Genomic DNA, 19,102 nt, shown 5'->3' with positions numbered 1-19,102 from the left:
ATTTATAAGAAACAAATAATATTAAATATTGTAATTAATATCATTCTATTAATGCCACTGAACACAGGTACCTATTTTTTGCAAAAGATATGACTATATTAAATAGATACGTATTTGTGATCTCAAGTAAACCTCACTAATATAGTTTTGGAAACAATATAACAATTCATAACCATCCTCATACATTATTCCAAATATTAACAGTAAGAGAACCTAATACAAAACATACATTGTTCTACACTTCCACATGTATAATATACTTACTATGAATTATATATGAGGTATGTATACAGGGACAACTTATCAACGTTATTACAGGAAATGAATTTATGAAAGTGAGGATAAATATCCGTTTGTTCGTCTGTTTGATTCAGCTAATTTAGACAGCACCTGGCATAGCTGGTGATGTAAAGAATAACGCAGGCAGTGCCTAAAATATAATATCTCATCTTTTTAGTAATTTTCATTTCAGAATCATAATAATAAGCTAACTCATTGCTCTCTTCTTTAATATTCTAGATAAATAAATTATACATACTTTTTAAAGTGCGGCGACGAAAGTTAATTCATTAAATTGACAAATATTAATATCATTTATATACATATCTATTGAAAACCATACAGTCGAATACGTTTTTAATATCGAATCGAATCGAAGTTTTATCAACGTTCAATATTTTTACAGTCAGTCAAGTAGAGGATATGATTGTACTTAAACAGCGAAACAGAAAAGTAGAATATGTTGAGAATATTCACATAATTTTAAAATGAACATTTTAAGTTTAAATCAAGTTTAATGTACACTAAGTATAAATATTGAACAATATAGACTTATCTTTTATGAACGGGGATAAAATTCTATAATTTCTATGATACATTATGTTATTAAAGCTTGGGATTTATACATCTAAAATTCTATTAATATAATATGGACCTAATGTCAAAAAATTTTAACGTTTTCAGTACTGCGAGCATACACAAATGCGATCGCTGACGAGTCTTTCTTTCCTACCCTAGCTGCACTTTGCAGTAGAACAAGTATATATTATTGCTTATGATAAAAAGAGATATGTAAGTAGTTATACATCTTGGCTAGAACAGTTGTACGATTCTATCGTGCGTGGAGCCACGTCTTCGTAAGGTGTGACGTGTGCTGAGGCAAGTTCACGCGATACTCTTTCAGCGGCACTTAATACGCGCAGTAAGTTTAGTCCTGCCAGTTTTTTCAAATCTTCCATAGTCCAACCTGCTTCCATCAGTTCAGCAAATAGTAAAGGGTACGAAGATACATCCTCTAGTCCTTGGGGAGTACTGTTGATATGATAAACGATGAATTATTACGGTTTCGCTGCAGATATAACGTGACAGTGTTAGAGATATCCGTATAAACTTCCTTATATAAATCTGCTTTATAAATCATATACCCATCTTATCATTTAACTAATCTTAAACAAACAATTTTTGTTCAAATTACATCTAATCGGTCATCATCTTTTTTAATTTGGTTGTTCATATTACATAGTATAATGTTATATGTGATATCACAGTTGTTCCAAAGGATGAGATAAGAATAGGGGAAATATTAAAGCCATTGAAACATTGGCAAGGTATCTAAGTAAGTACTATCATGCGATCAAGTACAGATGATGTTTAAGTTTATACATACTAATTAATTCCATCGTATCCAGCGCCTAAACCGACGTAATCCACGCCGGCCACATCGCGTATGTGATTTATATGAGCTGCAAAAAGTTTTTTTTATCACCACAACGGAAATATTCGTAACCGATAAAATCAAAAGATAAAAATGGAACAAATACCTATAGCATCTTGCACAGTTGCTGTGTTTCGGCATGTTAAAAAAGATGTATAGAAGTTAACCATTACAAGGCCTTTATTGGCAGCAAGTAGACGAAGAACTCCATCCGGCACATTCCTGGTTACATTGCACAAGGATCTTGCAGATGAATGGGAAAACAGAACGGGTGCTCGAGATATTGCCAACGCATCACGCATAGTGCGCTCTGATACATGTGATAGGTCCACCAGCATTCCAAGTCTATTCATTTCCATGATAACTACCTGTAATATACATTTAACATGATTCGAAGTAGGTAAGAAATAAGAAGTAATAATTCAGATTGGGCCAAGTTCAATAGGTCCTCTCCGACGTTTTAACAACGTCAAAGTTCGCCAGAGATTTAAAAAGCTACGTAACTAGTAGTCCCTAGGTAGTTTATTAAATATCTTTTTTTATATGGATAGTACCTAATATTATCTACCTAGTGTCTGGTAATACAAATCTAGTAAGAAAAAAAGCACAATAATAATTATTAGAACACTAAATGTAAAATAAAATCTCTAGGAATTATGTAAATGATTTTTTTTAGTAGATTACCTAATGTACATATTGTGATCAAATGACGCACGCATACATTTTCCTATACAAATGGATGGTTTTACATGCTTATATGTATATCGTTCAACACTCAAATATAAGAATACGCGATTTACTAAAACTCTTAAGTCTATTGAGTGTATACAAAAATAAATCACCATTCAATTACTGTCTTGCTTGAAGACTAATTTGACAAAAAACCAAAAGAAACCAAAATTTCCCGTATATTGGTATCTTTTCAGCACACTATGCAATTAACCTGAAGCATATCATATATTTTTATTTTTTTAATGCAGTGAGGATTATATGCTTACAGACATCATATACTTTAATTTAAGACAATATTTAAAACAAGCTTATCGCGTTTTAGTCCCCTTTAGTATAGTTTACTCACTGCATTAGTGAGTTTCAACGCACATATATTTACTAAAAAGCTATTAACACTTCTTTTAAAATAATAATTATTTAAAATTATTTTTGTTGGTTAACAAAACCAAATTTTATTATCCAATTAAAAAAAAGTCCAATTAGTGTTCAAAAGTTTTTCTAGACTTTTACACTTTATTATTCATTTTTGTCATGAAATTTCGACCGAACCGAGTAACTATCGTTTTGGTTATTATAAGTAGCCGAAATCCTTACAACAATATTAACTAACATAAACTAAACTAAATATTAACAATAACATTATGAATCGGTTTTAGCAACATCGATGTCAAATGAAAAACAATGTCATTTAATCACGACATTTGACAACCTATAGCTATTGTTAAAATTTAGTTACATAAGATCGGGAAGAGAACAAAGATGAAAGAAGGCATTGTTAATTACACTTGTCAGTGGGTATGAGAGGTCATACCTGAATCTGTTACATCTATTATAGACCTCGCTCATTATATGTCAGCATTATATAATAAGTAGATGTTATTATAGATACTTTGAAATAAAATATTTCCGTTTTCTTAGGTACCTAAAGGCAACAATTAATAGTAATTACACAGATTATGATGCATAATCCACTAGTACAGTAATACAACCTATACGTGTTTATAGAATGTTCTGACAAAATTTCTGTACCACAACAACAACATAAAAAGGATTAGCTACTGTATCAAACTCGACTTGTTTTTAAAAATCTTATCGTATGAACTCGTCAGTACTATTAAGCTATTTGACTCAACTCTCCACTCTAATCGGATAGGATACCCTTAAATTATTTGTTTCTAATATTATTCCCAAAATGAAACTATCAGGTTACCTATGAGACAAAAAAAAAAAACAATACGATCGCCTGAGAAATAGTGGAAAAAAAAATCTCTTCGAAAAGACGGTTAAGAAGTTATGTCGCAAATTAGAAAATACTTAAAAGAATACATCATGCAAAATAAATTTATTGATATGATGTATTAATATATGCACTTCAAAAATTTGTACAATTTAAAATATCGCTAGAAGAAAGTAGGATTACAACAATTAACCTTGTTTTTCGTAACCCCGTTTTGGTAATATTTTACAAAACAATAGTGTACTTAATGTTTACTGCTTGAGCTCTGCGTTACGCGCAGCGAGTGCTTACAACAAAAGGGATTATTACGGAAAGAATCGCTGTACAAAAAACAAATCAAAGAAAATAGCGTCGGATATGAATGCGGTCGAAGCACTTTTAAGCTATATGTAAATGTCACCGTAAGATTGTAAAACCGTTAGATTATAATCTAACTCGTGAGATTGTTATTTGTCGACAAATTGTGATCAGTAACATTTGATAGCTATTTTACGCATTATTTTTCGTGAGATTATAATGCGAATACATCGCGGTTACATTGTCGGTCAGGTGTCGACGGAGCCCCGTGATGCGGCTTTATCTGCGAGGTTTTCAAACACATCGCAAATAACCTAACACATTGTACTGACTGATTGAATCAACATTACACAGATAACGGTTTCTCATTAAAATATTACAATTTACCGAAAAATAATGCTTTAAATTAACAATGCAAAAACAAAATGTTTGATGGCCATTATTACACGATAATCTTTAATATGTAATTGGAAAAAATAAAATACTGCCCCTATATTATATCTAGAACGTATGACATATTGGCAGTACATATTTACATTGGTACGATATTGTACAAATTGCCAAAAATGGTAAAGGCTTCAATAAAAATAAATTGCTTTCAGTACTTAGCGAAGTTTTATCATCTTTAGCATAATTTGCCACCCTATTATCGGCGAAGAATATTACGGAAGAAAACATTTTACTTCGAAACAAACTTTAGAAAAAACTGAAAGCGGTCGTGCAACCCCTCATAACTTGCCGCCCCGGGCATCTGCTCGGCCTCCGGCAAACACACCATTGAAAATTCCTAAGTGTTTTAACTCTGTTTTCGTAACGTTTTATTTATAACACTGCATATGAACCACAAATATACAAAGTTATTTAGTTAAAATTTAAAAACTTCTTATAAAATATATTACTGTGTAGTTCCGTTTACTTTTGTCCGTTATTAGTAAACGGATAACACTTCTTTTGAATTTTCGTAACAGCAGCTAAGACAAAACATTTTAATTGCAAATTATCTAAGCCATTTTAGTGCTATTGTGATACAGAATATTTTGATCATCGTTGGTTTCCATTTCAATAAATTGACCAACTCATCTGAATGTACTCATAAAATTACCTTTCCAAACGGTGAAAGACCACCTCTTAGATTTGAGTCCGGACGGTCGGTCGCAGCGCACTCGGCCCATGGAGTGTCACACGATGACGTCAAGGTTAAGTAGCGGACTCCAACTTGATATAGCGTTCTTAATACACCGAGGGATCCTCCTATAGCGTGACCACCCTCAACACCTACTAGCGAACACAAGCGGTGGTTAGCGTGTGCTGTTAAAATATCTGAAAATAAAAAATTAAAGACCACTTATTTTAATATACCCTATGCAGTAGGTACGCACCGACATTGGCATTGGTATTTTTGGAATTATTACCTGTATAGTAATTTTTTTGAACCATTTCTAATAAGAGTAATTTTGGCTGATGCTATGTTTTTAATTAATATACCCATTTAAATGACAAAATCAACTAAATAGCCTCACACTGAGTATACGTAAAAATATTATTTTATCCTGGCGATCCTTAATGGCAGAATAAGATAAACTCATAATCATTGACAAGTCTAGTACAAAGTAAGAATTAAATCTGTCCGTATAGATTCCTAAAATCGAGTTTAAAGGTGTCGGTTATATACAAACATACAGGTGCACTTGTATGTTTTAATGTAAATCTAATAAAAGTATATTAAAACGCATAGTCTTACTGTCCTTTTTATAATACATAATATATTGATATCGTAATGTGTTGATTATTTATAAATACCATAAAGATCCATGAATTATGTAGGACCAATGAATTTGAGAACACATGAATAAAATGTATTGTTATGCTGAATAAATAAATGAATTTTGCACATTAGTAGAAAGAAAGGGCCATTAATAATTCAGTCATTAAATCTGCCTAGAAAGGGAAACAGAATGAATAACGAGCGAATATCTATTACGAGCGCCATTAAGTAAAGTAGAAGGTTTCTGGCAGCTAATTTGTTTAGTTATTTGTATATTATTACAACAAACGATGTCGAAATACCATTATTTTTCATATGAATAACTGAAAAGTCGAGTTAAAACTGCTAGAGAAAGGTACCTACTATAGTGCATTAGGGTAATTACGGACCTCTATGTTCAGAGCAGGTGATAAATTATAATGAGTTTAACCAAAGAGTTGTGGTTTTTATTTTATTTTACGAACAGCCCGTATTTTCCCCACCAGAATCAGGCAAATTAAATTAAGCTTCAATATAAATGGTGACAAATTTGTGATTTGTATTTGAGTAACATTATTTAGAGAGATGAAAGCACTTAACATCCGTACTGCATATACATGAAAATAGACAACGTCTAAATTAGAAACACTAACCTTCAGCTGAAGTGCAGAATGTGAGCTCCGGGTGATACTTGTCTGTTAAACGCTGTATCAGGTCTATTTGCTCGAAGGTAAGTTGTACCGCATCCTTGTGTTGAGAATCACAAGGGACGTATGCTGCCCAAAACTATATGCGAGGGAAACCTTTTTAAGTCCTTCAGCACAGCTTACATATTCAAATTAAAATAAGAAGTATCTGATCTGTAATATTTTTTCCACTCAATCGGTTTTATTTTTCAAATGTTTTAAATGGCGGAATAGTTCAATGCGTATTTGTGTTATATAAAGCGACGCGAATCTATTTCATCTATCAGTTATTCTTAGTCAAAGAAAAAAATTCCTTACCTAAAATTTTAGGGTGTTTTCCTACATGTACTTATCAATTTATGTGAATTGAACTGAATACCTAAAAAAGTTTCTATAACACAGGATCTACATTGCAACATTTATCATAATTTTTCATTGTCCATGTCCTCCCACGATGGATACGCTAAAGTCCGGTGAATATGACAAGAAATAGTACATAGCACGAAGATAAATTGCGCCCTGCATTAAAGTTCTTATAACCGTGCAGAATAATTCGTGGCTAATGATCGCTTTAATGCATTTTAGGTCATGTAAGTATTTATGTACCGCACTTTTATATGTGAATTGAATAAGGAACTGATTACTTCGATATCAAGCACGACTTATGCACGCTTACGGAATGTGATATAGCAGAGTATCGTATGCAGTGACATGTAATAAGAAACGTGATATACTTACAGAGAGGAATGATATTTTTATTGATTTATTCTATTGCAGACTCTATAAAGTGCAGAACGCTGTTATATACCGACACGACTTCAATTTAACTCAAACTGTATGATTTGTACACAAAATAATTTTATCTTTGCCATTAACATCCAACATTGTTCAGGCATAAGAAATTAAGTTTACAAAGGTTTTTTAATAAAATGTTATTAGTTCTAAATATGTGTTTATTTTTATAAAAAACAATGACTTACTTGTGCAGCAACTCGACCTTGTTTCAGTCTAGGCAAATCAGTATGACTCCAAGAGCTAGTGGCCCATGGAGAAATCGTCCTCAAATCTTCATTAAACCTGTTTAATTTATCAAACATGTATTGAAAATGATATTTCATTCATAGACAATATGTTATGTGGTTGCAATTAGGACGAAGTTATCAATTAATTTCGTAAATCGGAACGAATTAAATGATTCCAAATATTGATCTGCAACCACATATTGATATTTGTATATGATAATATGGCTTTTAATTTGAGTTAGTGCTATTTATTATAATATGCAGTTTGTTCCTTTTATGAGTTATGCTAATTTAAAAAAATAATCGTTAAACAGCAATGATCGATATTCGATTTCTAACTTTTCAGTTTAAACTTCGTTTCTGCTTATCCCCTAAAATGCTCTTTTGATAAGTTGTTGCTTTAAATAAATGAAAACAGTATTGTTTATATGTTGTTTATTCAGTAATAGCAGGTCAATTGTTATATTCTCTTACCGGAAGTCCTTTATTTTGTTGTGTAAAAATTTTCGAATATTCCAGGGTAAATCGTTATGGCCATCGATTAGTGGTGTGTCGTGTAAAAGACGCTCTGCTAGACGTAGCCGCTCATGGAGTGGGGCTCCGGGGGGCGCCCGCAGTGCCAGAGGCCCTGCCACGCAAGCTGTACCCGCCACTAGCACCAGAACAGCCACGCAGCACCAACGTCGCTGCCATCCCGATAAACCTAAGATAATAACGCGGTTTATACTGAGAATTGAAAATGTTATGTCCAAATACTGCAGTTAAATTGAAAAAAAAACTACTTACCTTATGAGGCTCTCTCCGTCCTTTGTTAAAAGTGCGATATGAATTATATATAGTACGAAGTTATGTACAAAAATAATAAATTAATTAATTTCAGAGCAATTCTTTAAAACTTACGTTCTTATAAACAAACTTTGACCTAGAATTTATAACACAAAGGCTAGTCTCAAAGCGCAAAATTTGAAAATAATTTATTTCCAATGCCTACCGTAAAACTTTTACAATTCCTAACCCAAACAAAGGCGAGTGCTCGTTTTCTTTATAAAAAATTTAATAAATAGTTTTTTAAGCACACCAGGTCTCTAAATTCCCCTTCCAAGTTTCATTGCTATCTATACATAATATAATATTAATAAAAAAACTAATACGTATGTCCATAAAGCAGATATTCTGAATCAATCTATATATTCAGGATATCATCGGTTCATCGACTAATATGTATATACATATATACCTAATATTAGTCAATGGACCGAAAAGGATTAATGGATTTAGGAATAGTAAGCCTTTCTATCTATATGTTTGCGCGCGAAATCCTGTACTACAAGGTAAAATAATTTTGTCTAATGTACGGGTATCCCTATATAAAAGTCAAGGCCAGGTATATATGTATACAACACTTAAAATGTGTATTTGTAATAATGCTACTGCTACCTGAAAAAAGTTACCGTTTGAAATTATATAACTAGGTACTCAACAATATGTGAGTTAGTATTTAATATATATTATTACTGTTATCATAGTTTTCATATATAAAAGTAATGACATAAATGGCATGTGTATTGATAACCGTGCATTGACATTACATTCAAAGTGGATGAAAAAATGGATGCATGTTTGTTACTCGTTCTCAAAAAAACGGCGTACCGGATCTGTATGAAACTTAGTGCATCGATAGATTAATAGTCGGGATTAGCACATATACTACTTTCCATCCCGGTACCACGCGAGTGAACCCATGTTTGCATGTTAGTTAAAAATAAATTTAATATTAAACGATTCATTTAATATTTAAAATAGGACATAACAATTCCCTATTTCAGTTATTAATGTCAAATATCCTTGACGTCAGATTTTTACGATATATACCTATTATCTTAGCGTGTTTTAATGGTAACTTACGTGATGAGGCACCAGTCGTGGTAGAACTATGGCTCGTTGTAGAAGTAGTGGTGTTGGGAAGCCACTGACTGGATTTACAGGCACTGCACGAGATTCTTTCTTGTGCCCTGTCTGTCACATCGGGTGCAGGAGCTGAGCGTTTCTTTCCCTTAATTGTAAAAAAGTCTTATAATATCTTATTATACAGTTGAAACGTTACTTATTTTGAAAAATGATTTCACAAATTAACCTATCACGCCAAAAATTACACAGGCAGAAATGTTTAACTTGCAAATTTTATCGCAGAGGATTTGAATTTTCTTTTAGAAACTTTAGATAAGTTTAGAACTCAAAGCGCTATTAGATTTAACTCAAGTTATAAGTTTTCCTTCTGGATCATGTTTTCGATTTGAAAATACTAAACTCTACTACAGAAAACCTAGACAAGCATTCAACTTGTATAGTAAATGAATGGAATACAAAAATAAATAATTATAGAACTTACATGAGGATCGAAGAAAATAGAGGGAATTTTTTGAGATTGGCCCGTATTACAAGTACATTGTGCATGCAAAACTCTATGATCACTTCCTACACTTCTTTCAGCATCCAAAAAGGTATGATTTTCTTCGGATGATACATTATTACGTGTGTTAGTCGAATCATCAGGCGACCATGTTTCTGATAACCCGCTCGTAAATCTCTCTGAGGGAAAGTCGTTATAAGACATCTGTCTTCTTATGCCTCTACATCGACTTCTATTATCTAAAGTGGAAAATTTTATAGAGGAAGAGCCTCGTAAAACAACGTCGTCATTTCTATCTAAAGTTCTTATTTTAGGCTTTTTCTGCGGCTTATATAATTCTGCATTGCAATCTCTTATACGATCAAAACATTGATCAACGTTTGATGAAAAATTGGCATAAGTATTTAAGTTTTCCTTAAAATCAGTTTTAGATTGCAAACTTGTAGCAGAAAAGATGCAACTCTGGCTATTCGTTTTTCTCTGTGACTTATCTACAAGTGATAACATCGACAGCTTCCGTAGCGAGCTTGTTGAACCCGCACTTATCTCCGCTAACTGTACAGCGTTTTGTGGTTTTTTCGCCATCGCTTCTCCTCCAATTCGTTTCAAATTTGATAATTTCTTTTTAATTTTTTGAACCAGAGTATTTGTTTGGTCATATGATATAAATTGCTTAGAAATATAATTTGAAACATTTTTACTTTTAATATGTTTCCTGTCCAGGGTACGATGCGTTCCATCAATCAAATTATTACGTCCTGCATCTCGTTTGATTCTGTCCATATCATAAATATTAAGCGTATGACCTCGTTGTTTTACAGAATCTCGATGACAATTAAGATAATTGTTTTGTTGAACGTTACAGTTGCAAACTAAATCAAATTCATGATCGGATAAATGTTGGTTGTAACATTGTCTTTGGGCAGCTAGCGCGAGGCAAGCATCACAATCTACGCCTAACAGGAGCTCAAGACTGGTATTTCTGATAAATCCATCACTGAACGTACGTGAGCGGAAGTGAGAAGCGTGCGCTGTTTGTACAGGTTCAAAATCAGATATCAGTGTCGGTTCATTAGTATTTCCACTTCGAGGAACACAATTTGTTTCATCATCCATCATTGTAGCAACATCGCGATTTACATGAATTACTCTCGGTTGCCTAAACACCCGGCTGTCGCTGCGTACAGAGCATCGTGAAGGTGATGGAGAGGGTCGTTTAAAATCGTCTACTTGAATCATTATTGTTTATAACTTTGCATTAGCGATCTAAATACCTGTAAAAATATCGGAATAAATTTTCACATATAAAAGAGCACTATTGTATTGGTACGTAAACGTATTATTGTTTTAAATAAATAAAAAAACAAACAAAATCTTAAATAATACAGCTTTTAAGTATGTAGAAATAGGAGCATTGCATAATTCATTTCAAAACATAACGTCATTGTTTCGATTTTGAATGAAACATCGTCTTAGCGGTAACTGTGGCAACAAACTGGAATAAAAATGTATACACGATGGAGAGATATCCCGGCGAATCGTTACCAGACGACAATAAGTCATTTTTGGTTTATGTGTGTTTTACGACTTCCAAATGACAATACAGCTTTTAAGTAGAGTGTTCATTTTAACGTTCATTATCATGTGATTAAACTCGCGCCGGTCAAGAATGAGACTATTATTCTGTATCTTCAAGCAATCACGTATTTTCTTTCATTTTTACTTGGTGAACTTACTTTTACTTATATTATATAAAGAATAGTATACGATCGTATTTATACAGTATTTGAAAATAAAAACTATTAACATTTCATATGGATCACTTTTGCATTACTTTTATTATGACCTTCTGTTAAAGTACTGAATTAACTATACACATAAATCTGAAATACATTTTATTCGACTTTTTCAATTGCATATGAAAAATACTTTTATATAGAACATCCAAAGTAAGACAATAGAACACAATATTTCAAAGTGAAGTTTTCCAAAGCTCTACGAGTAATAGTGCGGGCGATTCTTCGGTCCTTAATTTTTTTGTGCCAACTTAATTAGGGATTCTTAGAAGTAAATACTAACAGATCTTATATATGCTTGATTGTCTCGCGTTACTTGGTCTTGAATTTACTTGTGCTAAGATTTCTAAATCAGTCCTTTTACTTTTCGTAAATGGTTACATGTATTTTATACATTAATCAATTTTACGGTTATTTCATACATATTTGAGTATTGTTTACTGTTATATTTCGATTTTTTATGTGTAAAAGCAAGGGATCGCCTAATTGTTGAAATTTGGCCATAACCATATACAAAAGATCAAAAATGTATATGGCCCCTGCAAATATCTTAAAAAGAAATGTATAGTTTTTGCTTTGACGCATTATCAAATTTAAAATAGATATATCTATAATTAAATAAAGAAACGGTTTAGAACTCTACTCTAAAAATATCCCTTTGTCATCATGCCCAATCTGAATTTAAGTGCTTGTTCAAATAACTGTATCCACACGACATCTGTAAACATATCCTCCAAATAAATATTTTCTTTTCCTCGAGAAAGTTACATTTTAATCAAAGACGGTAAGGAAATATTTCTAATATCATTTTCATATTTAATTTTTAGTTTTATATCATTGAAATGCTTCATAAATGAGAAGTTTTGGAAGAATACAAAAATCCGTTTGCTACGGTTTGGCAAAAAACGCGGGTTCGAATTCCGTCTCGTTATCAAATTCTTTCTTTACTTTCAAAATTTCGAATCTTTTTTATACCATTTAATGTTTATAATTTTACAATATAGTTTTTGGTTAGTAAAGACAAAGAGAGCCCGTTTTTCTGCAGTAGCTTTAAATTTCAATTCTTTATATATATAAATAGGAAATGATTCTTTTTATAACACCTTCATAAATGCGTGCATGTTACTACAAACAAATCTTATATTATACTCTTATTGAAATTCATGTGCAATAATGGGTATTCCAAATCGTTCATAAATTAATGTTACATATTACAAAAACCCTAATCAAGACGATTTTTGCCTAAGAAGCATACCTAATACACAACACCTAAACTTAGCAAAAAAAGTTTGTTATTAATTTTATGATTGTTCTTATGGAAGTTATTGTTTCAATTAGTGAATATATAGTGTCTTTACTTAATACATTTTGAGATTATTTTTTATTCTTAAAATTCGGTTTTAGGTAAATTAATTGCGTACTACGCATCTTTAAATAACTTACTCTTTATTTATGCAGATTGAAAGAGTTTTACCTACTTAAAAAATATATTATTCAGGTTCATACTTGTTAAACAATTAACATGGTTAAAAATTAAATATTTTTATCTACTTCTGTAATAATATATTTGTAAAGCATACTTTTGTGACTTTTTAAAATTATAAATTATCCCTAATAGTTATACGGTACTAAAACCATACTTACTTCCTTTCTTCCTTCCTTTGCTAAATTATACAAAATCATTGGTTCCACAGGTGCATATTTTTGGCAATTCTACATAAGTGACATCATAAATACACATCGCAAATATTTAAATGAGCAAGATTTGAAAGTGTCGGTATAATCGAGCTCAAAGAGTAACTGCGGGGTAGCTTTTGCCGCTATCTACGGATGAGTTACGCGTAATCCTAAGCTACGAAAGGCTACGAGAGAGGCGAGCGGCCGCGGGGAGTTCGCAGGTCGCACTGGTTCCGCTGCCGGTTCTCTGCGAATAATCCATACCCGAGAGGCGAGGAGGCTGTAGTCACCGGACAGGAGGGCGGTCGGCCGACCAGCACCGACTGCTGCCTCCCGCAACCGCTACGTTAGCCGTCACCGCGGCTTGTTCCCGCCGGCGGCAGCGCCGTGTTGACACAATTTGAAATAATGTCAAAGAGGTGATGCTAGGATTTTCAACAGGCTTGTGTTGTGTAAATATTTTTTACAGAATACATAATAGTTAAAAAGAAAAAGGATATAAGTTGTTTGTATATTTTTGTGGCGAATGTCGATAAAGATATCTGCAAAGTTTCTTCAGTTCATTAATCACTGGTAATGTAACAGACAACGGGCTATCTTGAAGATTAAGAGCAATCGCAAAGAATTAATTAGATTCTTGATTGCTTAATTCAACATTCGTTCCACCAACGCAATAAATAAAAATATGTATTAAGATACCTTTTGGAACGTGTTAAAAACATTGGCAGAATGAAACCGAAATTGTAAACTAATGTTTTACGTTAAATATAATAAGAATAATATTGTACCAGTGTTTAAGACGCTTCATTTATAAAGAGAGCAGAAAATAAAAATTGTGGAGATTGAGATTTTTCTTTTTAACTTCTATCACAATAAATTAAGCAAACGTGCTTGGATTATTAGTAGCTGCATTAGGTAGGTGGATACATGGACGAGAAAAATGAAGACTTAAAATTCAGACTCAGTACTCTTATTGCAGAGGGTGGCTGAGGTATTAATTATAAGCTATACAATTAAATTTAAGAAAATACATATAATAAAACCTACAAAGTCACAATTTTATAAAGTCTATCTTACAGATTTAATCGCTTTTGTACCTTCCATTGTTATAATCGAATTAATTTTCATTGAAATTACATTAACTTACTGATTGGCACACTAATGATGAAATATTAAAATATTTAAAGCGAAAGTTCTCACATAGCTAGTGAAAAATAAAGAATTTTACTAATATTTTGACTGCTGCACTTCATATTATTGTTATATAATTGTACTTATGCCGTTTATGCTGCTTTTTCTAATTTCAATAAATCTTCAGTTGAGCCGGTGGTAGCACTTAAATTGAAAGCAATGCAATTATGATATAAACATCCTACAAATATTATAAATGCGAAAGTTTGTAAGGATGTGTGTGTGTTGCTCTTTCACGCAAAAACTACTGAACTGATTGCAATGAAATTTGGAACGTAGATAGCTGAATAACTGGAATAACATATAGACCTTTATACCTTTATATCCCGATATTCCTAGATAGCTCTGGACAACTGGAATAACAAAATATAGGCAACTTTTTATCCCGATATTCTAACGGGAAACGGACTTACGCGGGTGAAACATTTACCTATTTAAGAAAATTATTGCGAATATAAAAATTATAAGTAACTCAACAACTGAATGTTTTCTGAATAAGATTAATTATATGATCGAATTTTAAGGAAATATTGATTGTTTTTCTTAAGCAGGTATCAATAGATGGCGATCAACTACAAAGTTGTTACGTCACTTCATAAGCTCTTGTCTATCGGAAATTGAATGCGATACAGATCTCGACGATTTTAAAGTAACTTAGCCGTAAACAATATTACTACTACATCAAAAACCTTACAGTCTTAGACATCATCTTCATCCCATGTAATAAGTTCCCACTGTAGGGACACGAGTCTGCTGGTTGAGGGTTCAGACCAAATTCGACCACGTTGGCCAAGTGCAGGTTGGCAGATTTCACGTGGTGTCGAACTCATGATTCTTCGTTTGTCCGTTTCGAGCAGTGGTGACGTAAATAATGTGCGGATAAATGGAAATGATCCGACCGATCTCCTGTCGATGTGTGGTATCTACCTTGGTGGCGTTGGTGCGCGTTGGCTCCTACGGTCTGAAGCGTGCTCGCCATGAACGTTTTGCTACAGATAAATTCTATTTGAACCCTATTCGAATGCATTTCTTCCCACTCCATTCGAAGACTTCTGGGGTTAATATCCGTGAATCTTGAAATGAGAAATTTAGGTTATGACTCAACAAAATCGTGATTAAACCAAACGTATAACGTTTTGGACTTGATGTTAGACTCAGGTGTTTATAATTTGGCATGTTCGTATATCAACGGCAAAAATTTAATTAATATTTTTCAATGTGAGGTCGAATGACGGCCATAACAATAAAGCTACGTTTGCTTTATGGTCTTTTTCAACATTGTAAGTTAAGCGTTGTATTTTGGAGGGTTCAGAAAACATTCATTTAGTAGAGAACTTTTTATAGCTCCTTCAGAGAGCCAAGTGCTAATAGGAATTCCTTCGAAATACTGTAAATGGGAAGACGTGATGAGGACAGTACTGTTTGAATCCGTATTATGCTTAGGATTGACTTGGACTGCACAGACTTAGGTGAAAATCGACTTGGTGGAGATACTTTATCGAAATTATATTAGGGTAAAAGGTACAATGTTGGCTTAGGGTTATGTATTTTGTTATTGAATTTTTTTTCATACATAGACTATACACAAGGGTATTGACGTTATGAAGTTTGAACATTATTTTTTAGCCTATTTTTTGGTTGTTTTCTGCAATGTTATCTTAAAAAGTTATAACAATCTTATTTATTTAGGTGTGATAGAAAGTTATAGTTTTATTAAAAAATATATATAACATTTATTTTTTATAAAACAGAAGCTCTTTTTACGTTTAATACGAAGCAGCATACGCGTTGACCTCACATTTCGATTTGACAAGGATGGTTGAAAAAGAAAACAAATGCATATATTCCGCTATCGTTATAACAATATTTAGAAATTAATTACATCTTTTAAGTTAAATTTCAAGCATGCATCTTTTAAAGTCAGCAATTTTAACATAAACTAGGCTAGGTAGCTCAAATTGCCTTATAACGTAATATCGAAATTTGCTTAATTTTGGCATTATTCAGCTTTCTGAAATTCACACATAACTCATATTGATCGATTGGTCTACTGCCTATAACCAAGTTTAATAAACACAAAGCTTCAAAGAGGCCTCCCGCTGAGCGAATGAGCGATGGAGGTTAGCATTATTATGCACTAAGGCGGTACAATATCCGGTAAATTTTAATTATGAATGCTTATATCAGTTTGACTTTGGGCACAACAAATTTTCGTATACAAAGTATGGTTTATAAGTATCTGAGTAATCTGTTATCTTTTTCAATAATTTTTTATAAATTGAATACCTATTTTTACCGACACAACGTATTATTTAGTCGAAAGCAGTTAGCCAGTATGTTGTCTACGATTGAAATTTCGGTCCGGCGAGAACGGTAATTGTTTTATACTACTTAGTTTTATTGATCAGAACAAGACATAACACAACTTAGAACCAACCAAATCTTACGGGTTCTTAAATTCTTCTTTGCTGTACAGACATTTACGACTGAAACAAATATTTCAATACTAATCCGCACCAGGTAGATTAACCTAAAACTTCATGAATAATGGTAGAGGGTCTTAAATAGTTTTATCCATATAATTTATTTTAGGAAATGCATCCTCGCTAAACCTATGTAAAATATTTACTTTTTGCATGTTTCACTGTAGACTGCTACAAAGTTTTATTTACGCTATTCACCTGTGTATGTTATTAGTTGGAAAACCTATTGCATACTAAGCGCAGAAAAAAGAGGAAAGAAATAAAAACACTTTTCTATTTCTATGTACATGCCACGTTGAAATTGAAACAGTTCTAACTTAATCATCTTTTACAGTATATGGCTTTCCAAAGTTTTTCAAATAATTTTATAATAGCAAGTATTCCTATTATATTGATCTGAATTATGTAATGCAAAATATTGTATGTTATTTATATGATTAGATGTTTTTTACACAATAATAAATTGGTGCAGTTCCTCTAATATCTGGGCAGTGCCCGTAACTTTGTTGTGGTTTAAAATAGAAGCCTGAATTGCCCCGGCAATCGCACTAAATAATCTAATTTCATTTAATTTGAATTACTTGTATTCACATTGTGTCTTTGCACGATGGCCGAATTAATTAATTTATCAATAAACAAAAAATTTTCAAGAAATATTGACATAGGATGTTTTTAGGTTAGGTAATTACTTAACAAATTAAGACAGAAATTTCCTTAAACAGGGACTAAATAAATTAATAACCGACTTGGTATTACATGGATCTTACAACTTTTTACGGTACAATAACTGCGTTGCGAGTCTCAATTTATTAGACGTTATAACAAGTGTTGTTTTTTATGGGATTAAATTTACCACGAGGTTTGGAATACGAATAAATCTTCTGGTTTGATAGATTAGTGACTTCAATTTATCAGCTTATTATGAATTTATTAAATAAATATCTATTTACTCCTATACATATAGTCCAAAGAGTTTTTAATTGATTATTTATCCAGCATCTACTGAGTATTAATTATGAATTTGTATAAATAAAGAATAATTTATTCACAGAATTCACAGAAATTAAATATACAAGTACAAGTATGGTTATAATCGTTAATCCCTAAATTAATATATCATCATTAATATCATAGTTTTAATACATAATAAATTATAAAAAAATAGTACTTAACTTCAACCAATTAGAAGATATTCTCCGGCCAGCGGTCCGATCGAGACTGATCCACTCTAAGCGTTACCGCTCATCCTTGTCCAGATTGTTACAACTACCCACTAATCGTAAGTAACAAATGTTTTGTATATTTTTTTTCATTTCATAGTTACTATTACATTATAAATAACAATGGTTAATACATTATTATTATTATAATTACACAAATTACATTTATTATTAAATCAAATTACTACTATTTTATAACAAATGCGAGAGTGTGTTTGTTTGTTTGTCTCTGCAATTGATAATGGAGCGATACGGTATGATTTTTATATCTGGAAATATTTAAGAGGCTCGAGAGTTCATAGGCTACGTTTATGCGCGGCGAAACATATCTTTCCCATGAGAATTTCCTTTGACCACGCCGGCGAAACCGCTGGCGGAAAGCTTCAAAACGATAATTGAAAGAGAACTGAAATATATTTGCTCCAAGCTGAACATATTAGATTGTATTCCATCGTAGATGAAATTATAGTTTAATTGAAGGTCTGCGTTCTGAATAAAGAAATATTTTCCAAACTTACTTCACCTAAATGAAAGATAAAATCCTTCTATTGAAAAATAACCTTATTTGTTGACGTCTAGGGAGAGAAATAAATTTATTCTGTTGAATATAGGAAAATTCGAGGTAGCAGTCAGACCGTTATTGGCCTTGAGGCTTATATCGCTTGTGCCGCGTCGTTTCGGACAAATCTTAATTTGCCCAAAACGACGCGTGCTTTCTTAAAAAAAAATAACGCAACATTTTATGGAAAAAATTATAAAAGCTTATTGAAATACCACAAGTTCTAATAAATCAAATAGTATTTGCTGTTCTTGATCATAATTTATTACGGTAAATTACCTGCGAAACGATTAATACGGTTATTGTTACCACACTTTGCCGATCAATTAATTAT

At 32.2% G+C, this 19,102-nt stretch overlaps 1 protein-coding gene across 1 annotated transcript; it reads right to left on the bottom strand.

Annotated features, from left to right (window-relative positions):
* Positions 1-130: 130 nt before the first annotated feature.
* LOC119831926 lies at positions 131-13,620 on the bottom strand. The gene is made up of 10 exons (XM_038355499.1): positions 13,283-13,620; positions 9,822-11,116; positions 9,338-9,485; positions 7,907-8,135; positions 7,391-7,487; positions 6,378-6,510; positions 5,083-5,300; positions 1,821-2,082; positions 1,667-1,742; positions 131-1,311 (listed from the first exon to the last, which is right to left on the bottom strand). The coding sequence occupies exons 2-10, from the start codon at positions 11,079-11,081 to the stop codon at positions 1,080-1,082; spliced, it is 2,655 nt and encodes an 884-aa protein (XP_038211427.1). The 5' UTR covers positions 11,082-11,116; positions 13,283-13,620; the 3' UTR covers positions 131-1,079.
* Positions 13,621-19,102: the final 5,482 nt, after the last annotated feature.

Source organism: Zerene cesonia, chromosome 1 (assembly GCF_012273895.1).
Source record: "Zerene cesonia ecotype Mississippi chromosome 1, Zerene_cesonia_1.1, whole genome shotgun sequence".
Taxonomy (NCBI): Eukaryota; Metazoa; Arthropoda; class Insecta; order Lepidoptera; family Pieridae; genus Zerene; species Zerene cesonia.
This window is presented reverse-complemented; position numbering and strand designations above follow the sequence as displayed.

Excerpts from the sequence above, each read along its gene's own strand:
- LOC119831926 (XM_038355499.1), bottom strand. The coding sequence starts at position 11,081 with ATGATTCAAGTAGACGATTTTAAACGACCCTCTCCATCACCTTCACGA. Across the intron at positions 8,136-9,337 it reads CACGACTGGTGCCTCATCAC|GTTTATCGGGATGGCAGCGA; the intron begins GTAAGTTACCAT and ends TTATTATCTTAG. Across the intron at positions 6,511-7,390 it reads AAGGTCGAGTTGCTGCACAA|TTTTGGGCAGCATACGTCCC; the intron begins GTAAGTCATTGT and ends CCTCGCATATAG.